This window comes from Etheostoma cragini, chromosome 10 (genome assembly GCF_013103735.1).
Source record: "Etheostoma cragini isolate CJK2018 chromosome 10, CSU_Ecrag_1.0, whole genome shotgun sequence".
NCBI classification, from domain to species: domain Eukaryota; kingdom Metazoa; phylum Chordata; class Actinopteri; order Perciformes; family Percidae; genus Etheostoma; species Etheostoma cragini.
Window position 1 is genome coordinate 15,497,037 of NC_048416.1, and position 19,183 is coordinate 15,516,219.

At 38.7% G+C, this 19,183-nt stretch overlaps 3 protein-coding genes across 5 annotated transcripts in view; all 3 read left to right on the forward strand.

Moving 5' to 3' along the window:
- Positions 1 to 428, forward strand: part of LOC117952242 (protocadherin-10-like) — a 4,895-nt gene extending 4,467 nt beyond the window's left edge. The window contains exon 2 of the mRNA XM_034884393.1: positions 408 to 428. Within this exon, the coding sequence (XP_034740284.1) occupies positions 408 to 428 (21 nt within the window). The remainder of the gene's footprint in view (positions 1 to 407) is intronic.
- LOC117951262 (protocadherin alpha-C2-like) overlaps positions 1 to 19,183 on the forward strand; it is a 125,719-nt gene that overhangs the window by 35,972 nt on the left and 70,564 nt on the right. The window contains exon 2 of one of the 3 annotated variants that reach the window (XM_034882884.1): positions 5,759 to 6,323. The exons of the other annotated variants lie outside the window; for them this stretch is intronic. Within the exon in view, the coding sequence (XP_034738775.1) occupies positions 5,759 to 5,776 (18 nt within the window). The 3' untranslated portion in view covers positions 5,777 to 6,323. Of the gene's footprint in view, positions 1 to 5,758; positions 6,324 to 19,183 lie in introns of those variants that run through there. 3 annotated transcript variants of the gene reach the window in all.
- The window catches only part of LOC117951270 (protocadherin alpha-3-like), a 22,894-nt gene continuing 20,941 nt past the window's right edge, over positions 17,231 to 19,183 (forward strand). The window contains exon 1 of the mRNA XM_034882902.1: positions 17,231 to 18,892. Coding sequence (XP_034738793.1) covers positions 17,378 to 18,892 — 1,515 coding nt within the window. The 5' untranslated portion in view covers positions 17,231 to 17,377. The remainder of the gene's footprint in view (positions 18,893 to 19,183) is intronic.

The following is a 19,183-nucleotide window of genomic DNA, read 5'->3' on the forward strand; positions in this document are numbered from 1 at the left end:
GCTAGTAGGACCCAGAATGAGTATAGGATCTACTATAGTCCCAGGCAGCCATGCGAATACACTAGTCCTCCCTGACAGAAGAGGGACATCTGGAGAGGTAAGAAAGATCACTTAATTTTAAGGCAGTTCTGGTGAAAATACCGTTGATAGATGGGATGCAGATATCAGAAGATTTCAGTGTGCCAAAAATAATGAATCACACCACCAGTTCAGAATAGCTGGCTAGAGATGAACCACAGATATAAAATGCATCACTCAGGGGAAAGAGGAAGTAGTGGGTTGTTATGAGACTGAAGAGTTAAGTTGTTGTTACAGGAGGGTCGTACAGTTGGTACTCACACAGCCCAGACTGTTAATTAGATCAGTAAATAACACATTGTAGTTCTGTTAGTGTGCTGTGTTTGTAGCTTGATGTTGGTTGTCCCTAAATGCCTAATATAAAATCAATTCCAAGAAATGATACAACCTTTTAAAATATATTGACCTTTGTGGACTATGTAAAACAGGATGTTGTTGATTGCTTTGAAACATTGGTCAAATTAGTTAAGATGTTTCTGTAAATAGCAAAGCATCCTTCCTTGTGACAATGAAGACAGTTCCTTTTACCGAAAAGAGAGCCCAAGCAAACTCTTCCTTTTTCGGTCCCTTTTGTGTTAGCTAATCCTTCAATTTTAAAGCAATTTCCTAACATCTGCAATGTTTGAGATGCTGCAACTGATCCCCCACTGATGTTTTTTCAGGATCCATTTCATTTGAAAAGGCATTTTATTTAACAGAAGAGTTAGAAATTGTAGTCTGTGTTTTAGACGCTTGAACTGAACATATCTATTAGCAATGTTACGTGTGTAAAGGGAGTGACTGACTGGCTAACAGTTACTCGAGGTCTGTGCTCACTGATGTAGTTGAGGTGATTCAGTGGCTGCAGCTACGACAGAGAGAGGGGGAGAGAGGGAGTCTGTGGCCGGTGTGCAGGGAATCACAATGTACATCCAGTCAGGTGGTGCTGGGGCATTTTGCTTTAGCAGGATCTTCATTCCTTACTGCAAAACAGCAATAGATACAGTACAATTTTACTATTTTTCATTTAAACAACTTGTAGCACTTTGGCCTTAAAAAAATACTACAGTGGTGTAAAATAGTTAACATTTACATGTAATTTATATACGGTCTTCACATTAGCTTCTCCGCAGTTGAGCTCATTTGACTGAATGAAAAATAGGTCATATTTTATTACATGTGTGTAGATCTGCATGCTTGGCTTCTGGGCTGATTCTCTGTTGAACACCGTGTGTTGCCCATAGCAACACACGAGGAGATCCACCTCTCTGAGTCTACTGGTTTCCACAGACTTGCATGCACTCCGTGGTCTTAGCAACAGCAGCAAAAGAGGATAAAGGGAGGGATAGAGGGAGAGAGAGAGCAGTAGAGGAGGGGGGAGGGGAAGTGGCTTTTGTATGGCTCATCTATAGACATTCCACAATATTTAATGAAAATGGGTTTATTTAGATAGAAACACATGGACTATATTAGTGAAATCTCCATTGTGAATCCGGCAACAGATGGTGCATACATTGAAGAAATAGTGCAAATGCAGGAACAGTTGAGCTTCTAATTAGATATTATAGTATGGAGATTATCATCCCTCTCAAACAACTGGGTATACCTTACATTTCCTACCTAGAAAAAATATGTATAAAAGCTTATTTTTTAACTGTTGGTATATTTGTTATTGTTGAAAGCTGAATGGATATTTTTTTCCCACTAAGCAGCATGCTATGTGCAAGAAGGCAAAGTCTCCATTAAGATCCAGAATAGGGCAGCAGCTCAGATTTATGAAGTAAAGGCTGAAATCACTTCCTCTGAAAACTACTTCAGTCCTGTTTTATTCAGTGCTCCTCCAAAAAGCAAAAAGTGCCTCTCTGTGTGCATATTTTATGTGCACATTTGTGTGTGAGATAAAAGCGTGTGGGGCATCATGTGTTTTGCAATACAGCAACAGTGCTAAGCTGTGCCTGGACAGCAGATGTCCAGAGTCCAAAAGATTTATTGATCTAATTAAAAATCTGTGCATCTCATTAAACCTAAAACAAGCAGGGTGATGATGGTGGATCACGTTGGTTATCTCTGCTTACACTGTGAGCTAAAATTGTGAGGAAGTGTTGAGTTGTTGCAAATCACTGCACTTTTGTTCCTTTGCTATGGCATTTTTTGGGGAAACAATAAATGGTTTGCAGAGGTAGAGTGGATCAATTAAAAGAAGGGTCATAAACTGCATTTTTAATGCAAGCACATGTGCCTTGGACTTATGAATCATACCACATTGTGTTTGATTATACAACTTGTTTTAGCCTTGTTGACAACATGCAGACCTGTGCCAACACAAGTTAACACTATATATTTTTAAAATGCATTTCTGTTCATTTTAACTGTACAACAAGAGACTGTAATCGTAATACATCATGTCTATCATAGGATACTACCAGTCCATTTACCTTCTGTATGCTCTCTTTGGTGGCAGTGTGGCCACTTGCTCCAGTGGCTTTGTCTGTCTGCTTGGCTGGCTCAGCGGATTGGTGCAATTGTGTTTGCATGCTTATATGCATATTGTATATGCACTGAAAATGATGCAGTGCAATGACCCTTGTGTTTTGTGTCTGTGCATGATGTCTTTGTTAAGTGGGTGGGAGCATTTTCCCCATTAAACTACCTCAGTATCAAAGGGAGCGGGGACAAGAACAAGCTAAATGACAGAGAGAGAGAGAGAGAGAGAGAGATAGGGGACACAGCTGTTACACCAAGACTGTATGCACTGTATGTACTGTTATGTCAGCAGCTTGAAAGAATTGGCTTCATTCTACGTGGCTGCTCTTCTTCATTCATACAAAAATGCTAACTTTCTCCAAAGCAAACTCTCCTCCCTGTGTTCCACCCTTGCCTATGGTTTTTTAAGTTCTTCTCCCTTAACTCTTCACCAACATTGTGTGTAAACCCTTTAAAATGTGTTCTGTTGTATTATATCCTTTCATTTCACTGTCAAATCTCGACTCCCCCCTAAAAACTACCCCATAGTATGCCTTTTCTTTGTTAGATACTGCGATGAACCTACATGTTACTCTGTGTGATATAATACATTTGCGGTACTCCCTCTTCTATTTTGCCTCTATCTCTGTTTTGTTTCATGTAGTGGCCTGTTTTTCATTTCTTCATGTTGGCAGCTTTCCTCCCTGTCTCCTCACAATTTCTCTCCTCCTTCTATACCCTCCATATTGATATCACTCTCTTTCCCCTCCCCCATCACACTCTTGGCCTCCTTTTCTCGCTTTTATGTCTCGGTCCTTCGTTTCCTCTTTCATATGTCACCCTTATTTGTCTCCCTATCATTTTCTGTCTTTTTTCTGTAGTCTATCTTCTCTCTCATTCTGCCACATGCTTTTCAGCTCTCTGTTACTGTGCCTCATGCCTGTAGGGCTGTGGCTGTGGATGCTGCATGTGCTGTTGTGTGTCAGTAGGGCACATTCTGTCCTACTGCAACAGCTTTGTTGGAGAATGGCGCAATTCACATTGAGGTCAGCAGCAGAGACGGTAATCTAATTTACACACACAGTCGGGTACAACGAAAACATGTACTCTCTTTATGTTCACAGACGCACACTTGTGCTCATAGACAAACAACAACAACAACACATCTGCACATACTCACAAATGCCTAATCCACTTTATTGAAAGGGACTTTCACAGAAGGGGGCTGGATGCACAGAGGGAATGATGTGCAGGGAGCAAGAAAACAGAGCACATGCAGAGCATGTTTCTTTGGTAATACGTATTGACTCATAGAGATAAGTAAAGACACATCAACTGTGTGATAAATAGGCTCTGTCCCAAAAAATCATTGTGCTTTACAAACTTTACATCTACAGTATACTCTGTTCTTCTGCCTTTGTAAAACATCCTTCTTTTAATTTCAATCTCTCCTGTAAACCTTGCTTTCCTTTGTTTCCTGAGATCTGTAATTCAAAGTCACTTGCTGTACACTTGAATGCAATGATTACTGAGATAAGTCCTCCCACCACTTTACCATTAGATCATGTTCCTTTCCACACTCTTTTCCTATCTTTGTTGCAGTTTCCAATCAGAAAAAAACAATCACAAGCATTTAATATGGCTAAAAAGCACCATGCATGATTAAAAATTTTGATAAAGCTGAACTATAGAGGCAGGTAATCAGCCATGTATATAATGTTCATCATCAGTAACATTTATCATTTTAACATTCCCCCCCCCAGCACTACATTTTATCACCAGTCACTTACAGTTGACAAGGTTGACTCAAAAGCTGGTTTTCAGTAATTAAGTTGATGAGTGAATGTGAATGGAGAAAGAGAGGTGGTCAATTACATTTTGTTTTTAGTTGACTATTATATTGACATTTTGTCAATTAATTAATTAAGAAATTACTGCTGTTGTATTGTTCCACAAAAGCTACATGCGGCCCAGATGCTGCTAAACAGTTTGTTATCCTGGCTGATACTAAATGTAATGTCCCTGTTTGCCTGTGTGCTGGGGAGTGGGAGTGTTTAAGTCAGCATTTCCTCTCTGCAGACCATTCAGGTGATTTGGTGTTGGTGAATCAGGAAGTTGTAATTGTGAATTGCAGCAAGCACATGCACTGCTGCAGTGCAGTTTGTACAGTATATGGTCAATAAGCTGTTTGTACAAACCTCTGACGTGCTATACTTTGAATGCAGCGTGGCAGAGAAAGGTTGGAAGTTTCTCAGTATGAAAAGTTTAAAATCCTGTACTTTTATATGAACTGATACCAGTTTGTATCTATAAGTTGTGACAATGACACAGATCTCAACTGTATATAAAACACTTTTTCTCCAATGACAATGAGTAACAACATGACATGTAGATGTACTAAATGTCAGAGTCAGAGTCAGTTGGCCAAAAATTGCATTGGAGGCTGCATTCTAAACTGTGGGCCAAGACTCCCTGGCATAGCTCCTTTTGCTCGTCATTTGTCCTAGAACATGATGAGACTGGTTCGGACCAGCCTAGTCACTTGTTTTAAGAAAATCGGTCAAAGCTGGTTCTTCCATGTTGATAAAGAAACATGACAGTTTTATTTGTGAGCTTGTACAGCAAGTCTGACCTAGTTGCTTTTGTACCATAGCGAATCTGTAAAGATATTATTTTGTCTAACTATCATCACTTTCATGCCTTGTATTGTGTGAGTATGGCTGACCCTTTCTTCTCTCCACCACTCGGTTGTATAAGCTCTTAGTTTCCTAACGTCTCAGTCAATTGATTCATTGTTGTGTGGATGGATCCTATAGGTTGGAGCTTGCCATTCTCACTTTAGAATCACTCCACTGCAACTGAATCAAGGCATTTCTCCAGGGTGTTAACCATGTCTACTTATGTGGACATTAACAACAATGCACTAATGAAATATATGTACGCACACTGTCTTCATGTGTCATGTTAAATCCATTGATTATATGAGCTTATCTTATCATATTTAGTGCTACATTATGCAGATGTGCTTTCTGACTTAATTTTATATTAACTGACCTTTTAACAATGTAATAATTCACCAGCAATAATATTAATACAATAACAGCGTTAAACAGCATTCCTATATCATATACATTTGTCTGTTTGTCTGATGTAACAACCAATGCTTGATAGCTTTGATAGCTTAAGTGCAGTTAGACCAGTGCTATGTTTAAATATTTTTTTTCTTCTGAATCAACAGAGATCAGAACAGATGTAGTGCATGTCTGCACGGCACTTGGCATCGGTGCTCATACTGCCACAACATCTGCTGCTGTGCTTAGGTCACTGCTTGCCTGGAGGATTGAACTGACTGAGCAGGCAGCGCAAGGCTACATGCAAGACAGACAGCTATTAAGTGAAAAACAAGTGAAGACACAGTTGGTTGAAAATCACCTTTAAGGTCACCCTGTTGCAAACTTATAAGCATCTAGTGATCTAAATTTAATGGGATGGGGTTGTGATCTCTGATTGGTAGAAGGTTTGGTTGAGGAAAATCCAGAGTCAAATGTTTAGACATTGGATGTAGTCTTAGTAAGAGGATTGCCTTCTTACAGAATTATATCTGCACTGTTACTGTGGAGTAGATGGGGTATAAGGCCACTATTGCCATACACTTGTCTGATTAAATACCGTATGTTGTATTCATTTTTGGCCATGCATGGATGGGATGAGATGTTGGCTGTTAGATGGATCCAGTCTCTAGATGGAGGGTTCCTCTCCCCCCTGTGGCTATTTGCTCCTGTCATATCCCCACTAAGCATGTTGGTCAAGTGTTATAGTCAAGTGTATGTGTGTTTGTGACTTCTTTAATGTTGCTAGAACACAGTATTGATAACTTGTCTTTTTATTTTACTGCTTTTTTTCCATTGTTAGCAGGAGTGCACGCAGAGTTCCACTCAAATGTGTGTGTCTGTTCAGTTACAAGGCTGAAACTAAAACAGAATTATCTGAAAACTAATACAGACAAAACCTTGTATACTGTATATGTTTCATTAGATGTTCTGTTTATTGAGTAGTCTGGTCCAACTGGGCATAACCTTCCTTTGTGATGTAAACATGATATTTGTGTCATGCAAAGAGCGAATTGTTACTGTGATTTTTTTTCTAATTTAACTTTAGTTCACATATTGCACGACCCTCTAGGAAGATTTTGCACCTCTTGCACTGTAAGGCATTTCCAAAGAAGCAAGCTCAGTTAAACAAAGAGTAAATTAATTTTTTCTTAAAGGTTCAAATGTTGAAAGTGCAAGTTTTCAACAGACGTCATTCAGTGATAGAATGAAAAGCCTTTTTCTAAAGAAAATGAAAATGTGGTCAGCATTGTATCTTAAACAAATATAAATCATTCACTGTGCTGATATCAAGTGTGTGTGATCTAATGATGACTGACGATAGAGGAAAGACCTTTTTTAACACTAATTAAAGCTAGATGTACAGGCTGAAACGTCTTATCTATTTTCTTCTTATTTTTAAAATGGCCTGACCATCAGTTGGATCCTTCTGGTCATTCTTGAGATTGTGAACAAGTGAGCGGTTTTGTACAGTGGGTGAGTCATCTCATCCCACATGTAGATTTTCATTTTGTGAAGTTGGTCTGCTGTGTTTATTTTTAGGTGAACCATCGGTGATGGAAACACTAAATCAGGAACTTTGGCATTTAGGGTTATTGCTATTATTCCATCATAATATTAGGGAGACTTGGTTATGTGATGTCCTGTAGCAAAACAGACTTGAGTTGTGTGTGTGCTTGTTTAGAGGTTGCTAAATGTTCTTACATGTTTCCCGCCATCTTTTGTAGTGGGCGCAGTCTATGAATAAAACAATGAAACATGGGTGTGGAAGATGAGCCTTAATGCTGTAAGCCTGACTCATATCCCACTCTCTCCTCCCACCGACTGGCTCCCTCTTCCCCTGCCTTTGTTCTCTTTACCACTACCCCACTTTGCCCCAGCCTGGTGTGGTTTCCTTCACATTTTACTGGTTTGTTTTCATTTTCTTGTTTCTTTATTACATATATTTGTTATCATATCACTTCTTCTATATCATTCTTTCACAAATAATCTTTTTCTCTGATTTGCTTCATCCCTCGCCTCTTCCTACACATCCTGATTTCCTCTAGCTGGCACTCTCTCTTATGCCCCCTCCTGTTTTTTTATGTAACTACAAGCTGACAGAAAATGGCTGACACCATATATAGGCTGTGTTACTCTATCATTCTTTCCCACCTTTCTTTTTAATTTAAATCTTTTATTCTTAGTTTGGTTGTTAGTTGTGATTGGAAACATAGCTTTGTCCATCAGTTTTAATTCCATCAAGCCTTCTCTGTTCTTTTCTATCTTTCTGTCCACAGAGACAGCCTCTCCTCTTTACACTACCTCTTCTGTCTGTTGAAACTGGAGCAGTGAATAGAGCTGAATGTGTCAGAGCACCTTTCTCTTTCCCTCAGCCTTCTGACTGCAGCAAAATCAGAGAAATGAGACGCACTACCACACCTTAGTCTGGTTCTTCACAGTCTCAGGCCTAGAGCTAAAGACAGTAATCTGAACCTGTTTTCTGTTATTGTGAACATGTGTGTGTCCTGTATATGGACCAAGAGTGGCTATTTTGGCCATTTGTTGTTGATCTGACTTGGCCTTAAAAGGGTTGTTCAGAATTTTGAACATAGGACCTCATTTCAAGTTATCCAGTGTGTTATTTATCAGTGGAGAACGTTTTCAACACTTTTCATCCAGTCCTTCCAGTTACAGAGTTTGCTGGTGCTAGGATAGCAAAAGTCAATGGTATTTGCTAGTCTGCTACTAAAATCAGTTTTACCCACTCCACAGTATAAAGCCAGACTATCAATGTAAATGTCTGTGGTGATAGAATAATGTTAAAAGTAAAACTACCCTTGCATCGCATTGCAATAGTATATATACTTATAATAAGTAAATATATATACTTTGTTCCCTGTAGTTGGTAGCATAGGCTACAGAAGCAGAGGGATATTACCTAGGAAGGACCGAGGAAGGAATTCTGCTGCTGCAGAGAAACTAGTCACTCAAAATGTAATGTGATTATTGAGATGCAAGGGTAGTTTTGTTTCTAACATTATTTATCAACACAGACATTCACATCAATAGTCTGGCATTATAATTTATTTACCTTGGGTACACTGTGGAGTGGATAGGACTGTTTTTAGTGGCAGATAGCGTCTACTTGTGCTAGCCTGGCACAAGCAAACTGCAACTGGAATGACTGGATGAAAAGTGTTGAAAAAGAGACACTTTTACCCTCCTATTTTCCTTACAAATGTGTCTGTGGGTTTTCACATTTAAATGTTCTATTTGAACATATATAACCAATTATAAGAAAACCAACATGATTCAATGAACTCTTGCTTTGTTGTACTGTATAAAACCACTCCATATGGTCCTTTCCTTTTCATATCAGCTGTCAAACATGTAATTTAAATGGGGGATTTCTGTAAGATACAACTGATTGTGCACCATATGCACTTTATGATACGTGCCCTGTGTTGTTAACTGACACTAGACAGTGCTCATCTCATTGTGTCTCACTACAACATTAAGCTCTGCTTGTTCCTGGTGTACAACCTTGGGCCTAATGCTGTGGCTTCAGTTTGTGTTTGAGGGCCGCACAATTAGTGGTAATGATTACTACCAACAATTGCACATTGCTTTCAAGAAACAGTAAACATAGTGTAGTAAATAAACTGGAACTAAAAATAACACAAATTTTAACAATAATAAACACAAAGTTGCTTGCATTGATATTCTGACTTTTCAAAGTTTCATACATTGCACTGTCAGGGTATTTGCAGATATAACAAATGCACAATTAAGTGCATTGTATGGGTCATTATGGGGACATGACATTATGGTGTATTTGTAATCAACTGTATGCTTTCTGAGTTTGTGTCTTTCATCTCATGTAACTTTTAACCTACAGTGGAGCACTCAGTGCTTTACTGTCAGTGTGTCACATCACATGTTTAGTCTGGTGGTTTAGATATCAACAGGGTTTAACAGCAGATAACAAGATCAGGTGTTACATGATACATCAAATAGAAAACTAAATCTTGTACACCAAAACTAAATCGTCCACAGTAGACACTGGGTTAGAAAATCTATGCATCACATTACAGATAATGAATGAAGTCATAATCTGCTTAATGTGAGTAGAAGAGCAAAACTGAGCAGACACATCAAAGGCGTTAAAAAAAACATGATGCCAAAATAACAAGGAGTTTGGTCTGCTTGTTTACAGACTACTATAAACGGGTTCTATGCGATAAGACTGAGTATAATTGTTCCCTTAGCCCTTGTTTACTCCCTAATGTTCATCTTAATCCTGATTCATTTTGCCTTGTCCTCTAACTGAAAACTAAAGTAGTAAACTGTGCTCATGTTGCTTCTTATGGATCAAAGCGATCCAATGTATGAAGAATAAGAAAAGAATAACACAGTGAACAGTAAAATAGAGATACGTGGGAATGGGGGTGGGAATCCCTGGGCACCTCACACTTTGATTCCGATTCAGAGGCCAACGATTCGATTCTAAACTAATAATCGATGCATCTCGATGCATCAATTCTTTTATGTACATGTCCATGCGTGATTTTAAAAACATACATATAAATCTGTGTTTGTTGCTCAGAGGTTGCTCATCACTTCCTAGACAAAGCTTAGATTTTTGACATATACAGTATTTATCAAACACAGCTTTAATGAAATGTTTTGTCTACTGAGGTTTTTATTTTGTAGTTTTCCATGCTCTCACGGTAATCTTACATTTCAGCAGCTTAGTCATGTTTAAAGGAGGATAATTGGCTTCTTAGAACATGACACATGAGGTGGTCAGATGTAATGTGATAAAGTAGATGCAGCCTATATGTGTTTTGCCTAATTATTTAATGTATGTCTTATTAGATCAAATACAAAATGTAAGGCTTGTTTCCTATTGGCCATTTTACTGTTTTTTTCTGCTCTCTTGCCTAAACTCTAAATTGTTGTCCATTATTCCATCGTCTTTCAGTCACACGGTTTTCTGATTTGTACTCATCTGGAGACAGTAACTTTTAAATAAAAATCTACACATTTAAAAAAAATAAAAAGATTATTAACTTATTAGAATAGAGCAGCAAATTGCTCTAGAGAGAATTGTGATGTATCTAAGAATCTATTATTTGTTCCACCCCTATGTAATCCTATGTAAACATCACCTTTGTGAAACACAAAACATTATCCGTGTTCCTTCAGGTGTTTTAAATAGCCTTCTATACATTCTGCCACTGCTGTCAGAATTCCCAGTTGCCCTGGATTAAGGCTTCTGCATAGTATGTAAAGTAATACTTCTACAATGTTGCTCCTTCAATGGGATTAGGTGGAATCACCTTAATGATGCCTAAAAGGCAACAGCACAGAAAGCTGTCTGGGATGCCACTCACCCTTAAATTCCAGACTATTGTCCATGCTGCTCGTTGTTTGACCTAATTGGAGGTGTTGAACTCTATTTCTCTACATGTCTAATGCAACATTCTGTCATTTTTTTTTTTTTTTAATTCTGTTGCCTCCTAGATTCATTCAATATATTATTTGTCAGTGTCAATATATTCCATAAAGTATGTGAGTTATGGGTGTTGATTTTAACTTGATGGTCCTTTGGAGGCTCTAGTTTTGGGTGCTGGTGGGTTGTGATGCACAATACTGAGATGTGTTTAATGTTTACTTGAAACCAAATAAGGTTAACAAAATATTATTAATACTTCAGAATATTGCAATACAGTTCAACAGCATTGAAATCTACAGCACCAAAAGACATTTAAGATCAAGCAACATCTCTCTAAAATAGTTTCACCAAAGCTAAACATTTTAACCATCATGGAGGAAGGAGTTACTGCATCTGTGTGCATTAGTTTTAGCCTCGGCAATTACATTGTATACTACCTCTACCTCTCTCTCCTTACACACACACAAAAACACAAACAAACACACACACACACACACACATTATGATACGTTTCTATTGCTACACATGCCAATGCAATGTCCATGTAGCTCTTTAAGTTTTGATGCTGATGAGAGTGGAAGATGGTGTTTTCTATTCTCGGAGACCAGCAGCAACAGAGCTGAAGCTGAAATGATTGGTAGGCAAGACAGTCATTATTTTATAAATAGTTATCTTCATTTTTATGTGGAAAGCGGAGCAACCTCACTGAACAATTTCAGCTGTTTCAACCATCAGATTCTCTGCAGGCCAGCACTCTCCTTTATTATTCAGACATTTTTTCTTATTTTGTAAGAAATGGGCCAAGCACCTGTGCATCAGGCCTGCTCCTGTAGCACTGCCTGCTGCAAATTCAGTACTGCATGGCTGATAAGAAACTAAAAATAGACATTACACAGTGCTACATTGATAAATACAGGTAAAATTGGCTGATGCACAGAAAATGTAAAAGAGACACCAAAGTGTGGATAATCTTTGCCTTACATTTTCTGTTATGCAATTGCTCTACGCATGTGAATAATGTAAACTATATATGAAAGTGTTCTACAAAGGATACAGCATATTCTACATAATCTTTAAATGTGGCTGATGAAATTATCTTATCTTATCTTAAAATTGTCCATCTTTGTTTTGATATGCAGTATATCGGGCTGGATGGGAATGTGCAGGTATTGGTAGATACATCCACATCTCCTTTCCCATCTGGGAGAGTTGACATTGTAATTTCCGCAGGAAGAGAAAATGTGTGGCAGACACCAAGGCTGCTAGTGTATCTGTAACACTGATACAGTTTTTGGAGTGGGTGAGCGTGCTAATCTAACATCAAGGCTGTATAGCATTGCATGCCTCCGACATCAGTTTGTGTCTGGCTGTGCATGTGGAAACCACTTTAGAGAACAAAGAAAGGGGTGTAAAGCTCCCTCTGGTGATGAAAAGTGGAAATGACATGCCACTTCTTTTGTGCCTAGTGTGTGTCTGTGTGTCCATACATTCAATCATTTGGCATGTGACCACTTTGTATGTGGCAGTCTATTGACTGGTATTGTTATTGAGGTTCTGTGTCAGTATTGATCCATGGATAACAGGCCTTGTCCCATTTTCCATTCTGATTAAAGCAGACCATGCCCTCTCCCCTAGTGAACTGTTTGATTGACAAATCTAGGTTATCCATGCCTGACTATAAAGCTAGATTTATTCTTAATCCCACAACAAATGTTTGGTTCATGCTGTTTCTGTTTGTGAGTGGGAAACAGATACAAGAGAATAGGAGAGAAAGTGAGGGTACATTGAGGGTGTGTGTCCTCTATCATATTAAAGGCTTGTATAAAATGGTTGAACGCGCACAATGTGGAAAATATACAGTATAAAAACACTTTAATATAATATCACCCCTTTTTAGTTGTATGGTTGTAGTTAGGGAAAATAAATGCTCTGTCCTTGGCATTCGTACTGAGTGCTCATAAAGAGGGATGCGGAGAAGGGGGGTGCAGGGAGGGGCACAGACATGGGCTGCATCTGCATCACCATGGATACAGGAGGGGAGATAGTGAATCTATTATGGGTGCACCCTGTGAAAGCAGAGATCTATCAGAAACTGCCGTTGTCTCTATGCACAATGTTGAGCCAATCATAGTGTCCGTTACAGTCACACTAATTCTAGCTGACCAATCAGATTTCCATGCTACATTTGCTTTCATCAAAGCTTGTTGTATATCTTAGTTAAGCAATGGTCAGTGTAACCATCTCTGTGAAATTGTAAAAATAAAAAAAACACTGAAAATAAAATGTATTAGCATTACAGGTATGTGCTGATTAAAAATCTAAAGTATAATGTCCTAGCTCCCTGATTGGGCAAGGACAGCTAATGAAAACATCAAATAGAGCAATTGCTTTGGCAAAATTAGCAAGCTGTTTCTTCTGCCTGTTGTTTTACAGTAGAGTAACTAATTATGAGATTTATGAGAATTGTGCCATCCCTTTCTAAATGAGTGAACACTGTGTTGGTGTGCCTCTAGTTTTATCTCAAGGGTATGTGTATGTCTGCATTTGAGCATGCTCCATATTGCTGTGTCCTGGTTTTCATTGTGTACCGGCTCATGTTTCCCTGGACCCGCCCCTGTCCTACTTACTCCAGAAACCAGTGCAGGCAGATTTAGAAATAAATGATTACGTGCTAGTTGGATTAAATACTAAAAGTGATTTATCTTCCTGTATATTTTATCTTCCCTTATCTATTTATCTATCTATCTATCTATCTATCTATCTATCTATCTATCTATCTATCTATCTATCTATCATAACATATTATATTATGGATCATGCTTTTGTGTAACTGTTCATGTTTAGCTGTATGTTAGAGAATATAGCATAGAAGAGATACAAGTAAGAGTATAGCCTTCTAGATGTATGATATAAGGGACTCACAGTGTCTCTGCATAGCTAGGGATCATGATTTAATATATTTTTAAAATATATATCAGTGTCATATGGTAGCTAGGGAGGCAAATCTCCCCTGTAGAAAATACCCCCTCATCAAAAGCAAGTATATCCCTTTCTATTTGTAGACATCTTTATCTTTCGAAGTGCCACTTCCCTTCCTCCCTTCTTCATTTGAATTCCTCTTCTGCAATATCACTTCCTATATCCTGTTTTTATTACATTAAGCCAGTCTTGTTACCTCTTTATCTCCACACACCTCCTCTGCTTTATCAGAGAATAGAAGTCATTAGAGCACTGCAATTGGGTGTGGTCACACTGTTTCTAAAATCAAGTGATACATGAGTCATATCAGACCTGTTTGTCAGAGAATCGCCAGATAATTAGAACCTATCAATTAGACACCTCATAACACAAAGAAAAAGCATAAATAAATAGATCTGAACAAGAAGCATGATATTGTACTGGAGGGTAGGTACTGAGTAAAACAGGAAACACGCACAAGGAGAAGGTTGCCCCCTTGTGCTGTGATGAGCTTTACTCCATACAAAAATAGTACAATGACATCAGTATCTCGTCACATAAAGCAGGATGTAGTGTGCACACTGCAGGAGTGGGGGTGGTCCCCAGAGCCTTGGCCCTGAGAGGGTACCATGGGTTGGGCATGGCTGACTGCGAAGGTCAGGCTCTTTGTGGGGCTGTGGGGGTGGAAAGAGAAGTGCACTGCTGTTAAAGTGATCCTGTCATATTGAATATGCAACTGCAGTGCTACATTATCAATGCATGAGCAGCCTAACAGCAAGTGTGGACAGCCTAGTGTGTTTTAATACAGGTGGGGTTTGAGAGGGTTGTTAGTTAGTGAGTAAGTGAGTGAGTGATTGAGTGAGTGTGTGTGTGTATGTGTGTGTGTGTGTGTGTGTGTGTGTGTGTTTTGCCTGTCACAATGTGATCCGATTCGTTCAGTGAGATTATAAGGACTACGTGAAAGTGAACTGTTTAGACAACAATCTAGAAGTAGGTAGAACGTCCAGTGAATTACTTTTTATACTGTCCAGTGCCTTTGCAAAAAATAAACCAATAGGCTTCTGCATTAGTGAGGGTGTGTGTGTGTATGTGCGCATTTGTGCACACATGCATCATGCCTGTGCCTGAGATGGCGTTGCTATGGAGACAAGAGAGCTGTGCAGAAGGAGAGAAGAAAGGGGGGGAGAGAGACTCGCCTTGGAGCATGTACAGATAGCACCCTTCCCCCATCAACTCACACACGAATGAACAGTACAGTACACACCCTTGTAACACATTTACTCACAAGCACCCACACAGCTGATGGTCATGTGAAGGACTATCATACAATTGTTAGTATGGAGGAGCTAATTTGGTAACTGTACATGGTGGCAGCCCTTTAATAATGCAGTAAACAGGTGTACCACTGCTGACGACTGCTTCCGCCCATGCCAACCCCCTCCTTTCACCTACTGCTCACTTTGCCCCTTTAATCATACTGCATACTGTTTCTCCTTTTAACTTCATCACGTGATAGATAAACCACAGACAGAGAAGCAGGTTGAAAGGCACACATGCATCCAACTACTACTGTAGATTTATTATGCACAGCTCCCTGTGTTTAGGGAGTGAACTGTGTGTTTTCTTAACCACCATTTATTTACAATTAATTGTTCAGCACATTAAATCATCATATTCTCAGGAAATGTGACTTTTATTAATGCATACAGAGTTCTGACATAAAAACTGAAATACTATATCCATGAGGTCATTGTTAATTTAATCAACTAAAACGTTATCAATGAAAGCTGTATGTTTGCAGATTATTATTGTATAATTGTTTCTGCTTTAGTGCATACAGAACTATTAATGGATTAATTGACCACTCTGCAGATGCTTCCCAGATGAGCTGTATTTGGCACTGGAAGAAGAGGTGATGTGTGCTCAGCATCTATTATATCTCCATGACCCAATCAACGTTTGCCCTCCAGTTGGATTCAGTACTACAGCCTCTGATATCATTCACAAACTGTGTGAGGGCAATGCAGTACTATTTTTCCTGGGGGATTGTAAATGTAGTTATTACTGTAGCTGTTTTAATATTTCTTGGAAGGTTTTGACTGGTACTAGTAGAGGGATTTTAATAAACATGTAAATGCTTGCTTACATCTTTAACCTTAAAAACAAGGTCACACAAATTATAATCCTGGTACAATAAAGATACATTCTCTTTGAATTTATTAGAAGATTAATCCAGAACAAAAGTCCTGTAAGGCCGTTGAAATATAGACAGTGATGTATGTGTGTGTCCTACATGTAAATTATGTACAATGTCCTTGTACAGTATATACCATTTTTAATTGCATTGCATTAGGAAAATTGAGCGCACAGGTCCTCTTTTGTGAGCTATTATTAATATTGCATTTTTGGGTTAGCGGATGACTGCAGCTCAGTGTGTGATGGTTATTAAAATGTTCAAATCAAATCATGTTTCCTGGAAATAGGACAAGAGTTTCTGAACCCCAGGCTTAATCCTGGGATTTCAGACAAGGGACTGTCCATAAACTCATGACTAGTGTCTCTTTTGAAATGTGGAGAAACACTAAATTACACCAAAATTCAAAAAGATACTGTATAATTTATTTATTTATTTTTTGTCAATGTTAACCCTTATATTGCAGTTGTATGTAAATGTTTGTTATGACTGAAATTATTATTTGTACAAATATGTAGTAATTTGATGCCATATTTAAAAATATATGTGTGTGAAAAGACACATACACACATACAGTATATATTTATATATATATACATACAGTATATATATAAATATAGCCTATATATATATATATATATATATATATATATATATATATATATATATATATATATATATATATATATATATATATATATATATATATATATATATATATATATATATAAAGGAGTTCTGACGCAGTCACACAGATCAGTGTATACAAAGCCCTTGTGTGCTGTCCATGGTGCTGAAATGCTATTTCGAGATTTTATTTTAATTAGGCTCTTCAGTAGCACATATATTTATCTATATATTATGGCGTGACGTGGCTGATTAAAACCAAGCGTCATGCTCTCTGCAGGTTATCTATTTCACCACGTGGCGCCGCTGTTGATCCATCAGAGACAGGAGTATCTCTGATACATCTAGGCCCCTCCTGTTTACAGAGGATTGGGACATTTCTTCATTCTTTGTTAGAGGGAGAACGGTGGAACAAACACACAATTTTCAGATTATATTCAAAGCTCACCTCGGTTGATCTTTTCCATTCTGCCTGCAATTTTTGATCTTGGAAGTCGTATTCATGATTTGTTTATAGTGGACAGAAATATGTATTCACTTTGTAGATGGAGCTTTTTCTGGATTTGTCTTTGGTTCTTTCTACTGGATTGTTACTGGGAAACGGCGTCTGGGCAGCTCTCCTATTCCGTCTCAGAGGAGGTAAACCCGGGGACTCCAGTTGGAAACATCGCTAAGGACCTGAACCTTAATTCACAGGACTTGGAATTGCGTAGCTTTCAAATTGTTACTACATCAAAGAAAAAATTCTTCGAGGTAAATCTAAAGACTGGTGTGCTGCATGTCACTGAGAGAATAGACAGAGAGGAGCTTTGCACAGATGAACTCAAATGTTCAGTGAGTGTAGAAGCCGTCATCAATAACCCTTTAAAGCTTTACCGAATTGATGTAGAAATTTTAGATGTAAATGACAATGCCCCATTGTTTACAACCAAATTGCAACATTTGTACATTGCAGAGAGTACTTTACCAGGAGTGAAATTCGCATTATCTGAAGCAACCGATGCAGATGTGGGGAAAAACGGAGTCGGTACTCACAAAATAAGCCAAAGTGAGCATTTCTCTTTGGCAGTGCACAAAGCAGGCGACAGCGTGTCTGCTGAGTTAGTGCTGCAGAAAGCTTTAGACCGAGAGAAGCAGCCTGTGATCACCATGACACTAACTGCTGTAGATGGAGGGAGTCCTCCAAAATCAGGCACCTCACAGCTCATTATCAATGTTCTAGACATTAACGATAACATTCCGATATTCAGCAAAACGTTGTACAAGACAAAAATACCCGAAAATACGCCACTGGGCACAGTAGTAATCGCTGTGAACGCCACCGATGCAGATGAGGGCTTGAACAGTGATATCGTGTATTCATTGAGAAGCAAAGATCAAGATCACGTACTTAATATCTTTGAAATTGATAACAAAACGGGTGTCATTAAAGTAAAAGGCAATATAGATTTTGAAGAAAAAAAGGCTTTTGAGATACGTGTAGAGGCTAGTGATAAAGGGCAGCCTCCGATGTCTGCTCACTGTAAAGTGCTGTTGGAAGTCGTGGACGTGAATGATAATGCTCCAGAGATCACTGTGACGTCACTACGAACCACCGTGAAAGAGGACGCTAACGTAGGCACCGTAGTTGCTCTAGTATCAGTCCTCGATAAGGATGGTGGCAAAAACGGTGTTGTTAAACTTCAAATTGAAAATGAGGTTCCTCTCAAACTCGAAACAAACTATAAAAATTATTATTCTTTGTTAGTGGACGGGCCCTTGGACAGAGAGAGTGTCTCCATCTACAATGTCACCATAGTCGCCGCTGATGAGGGAACACCGTCCCTCTCGGGCACGAGTGTACTATCTATACACGTTTCTGACGTAAATGATAACGCACCTCGGTTCACAGAAACCGTAATTAATATATTCGTGAAGGAAAACAGTCCAGTGGGAGAAAGTATTAAAACAGTGACTGCCACTGATGCAGACGCTGATCAGAACAGTCAGGTTAGCTATTCATTTTTACAAAGTAACAGTAACTCACTGCCACTCTCGACTATGGTGAAGATTAACTCAGAGACTGGAGATATAGTCAGCCTGCAGTCTTTTAACTATGAGGAGTTAAAAACGTTTCGGTTTAAAGTTCAGGCCACAGACTCTGGTGTTCCTCCGCTCAGCAGCAACGTGACTGTGAACGTTTTAATCCTGGATGAAAATGACAATAATCCAACAATTCTCGCGCCCTATTCTGAGCACGGCTCCGTTAACATTGAAAGCATCCCCTATTCTGCTGAAGCGGGATACTTTGTGGCAAAGATCAGGGCTGTAGACGCAGACTCTGGATACAATGCG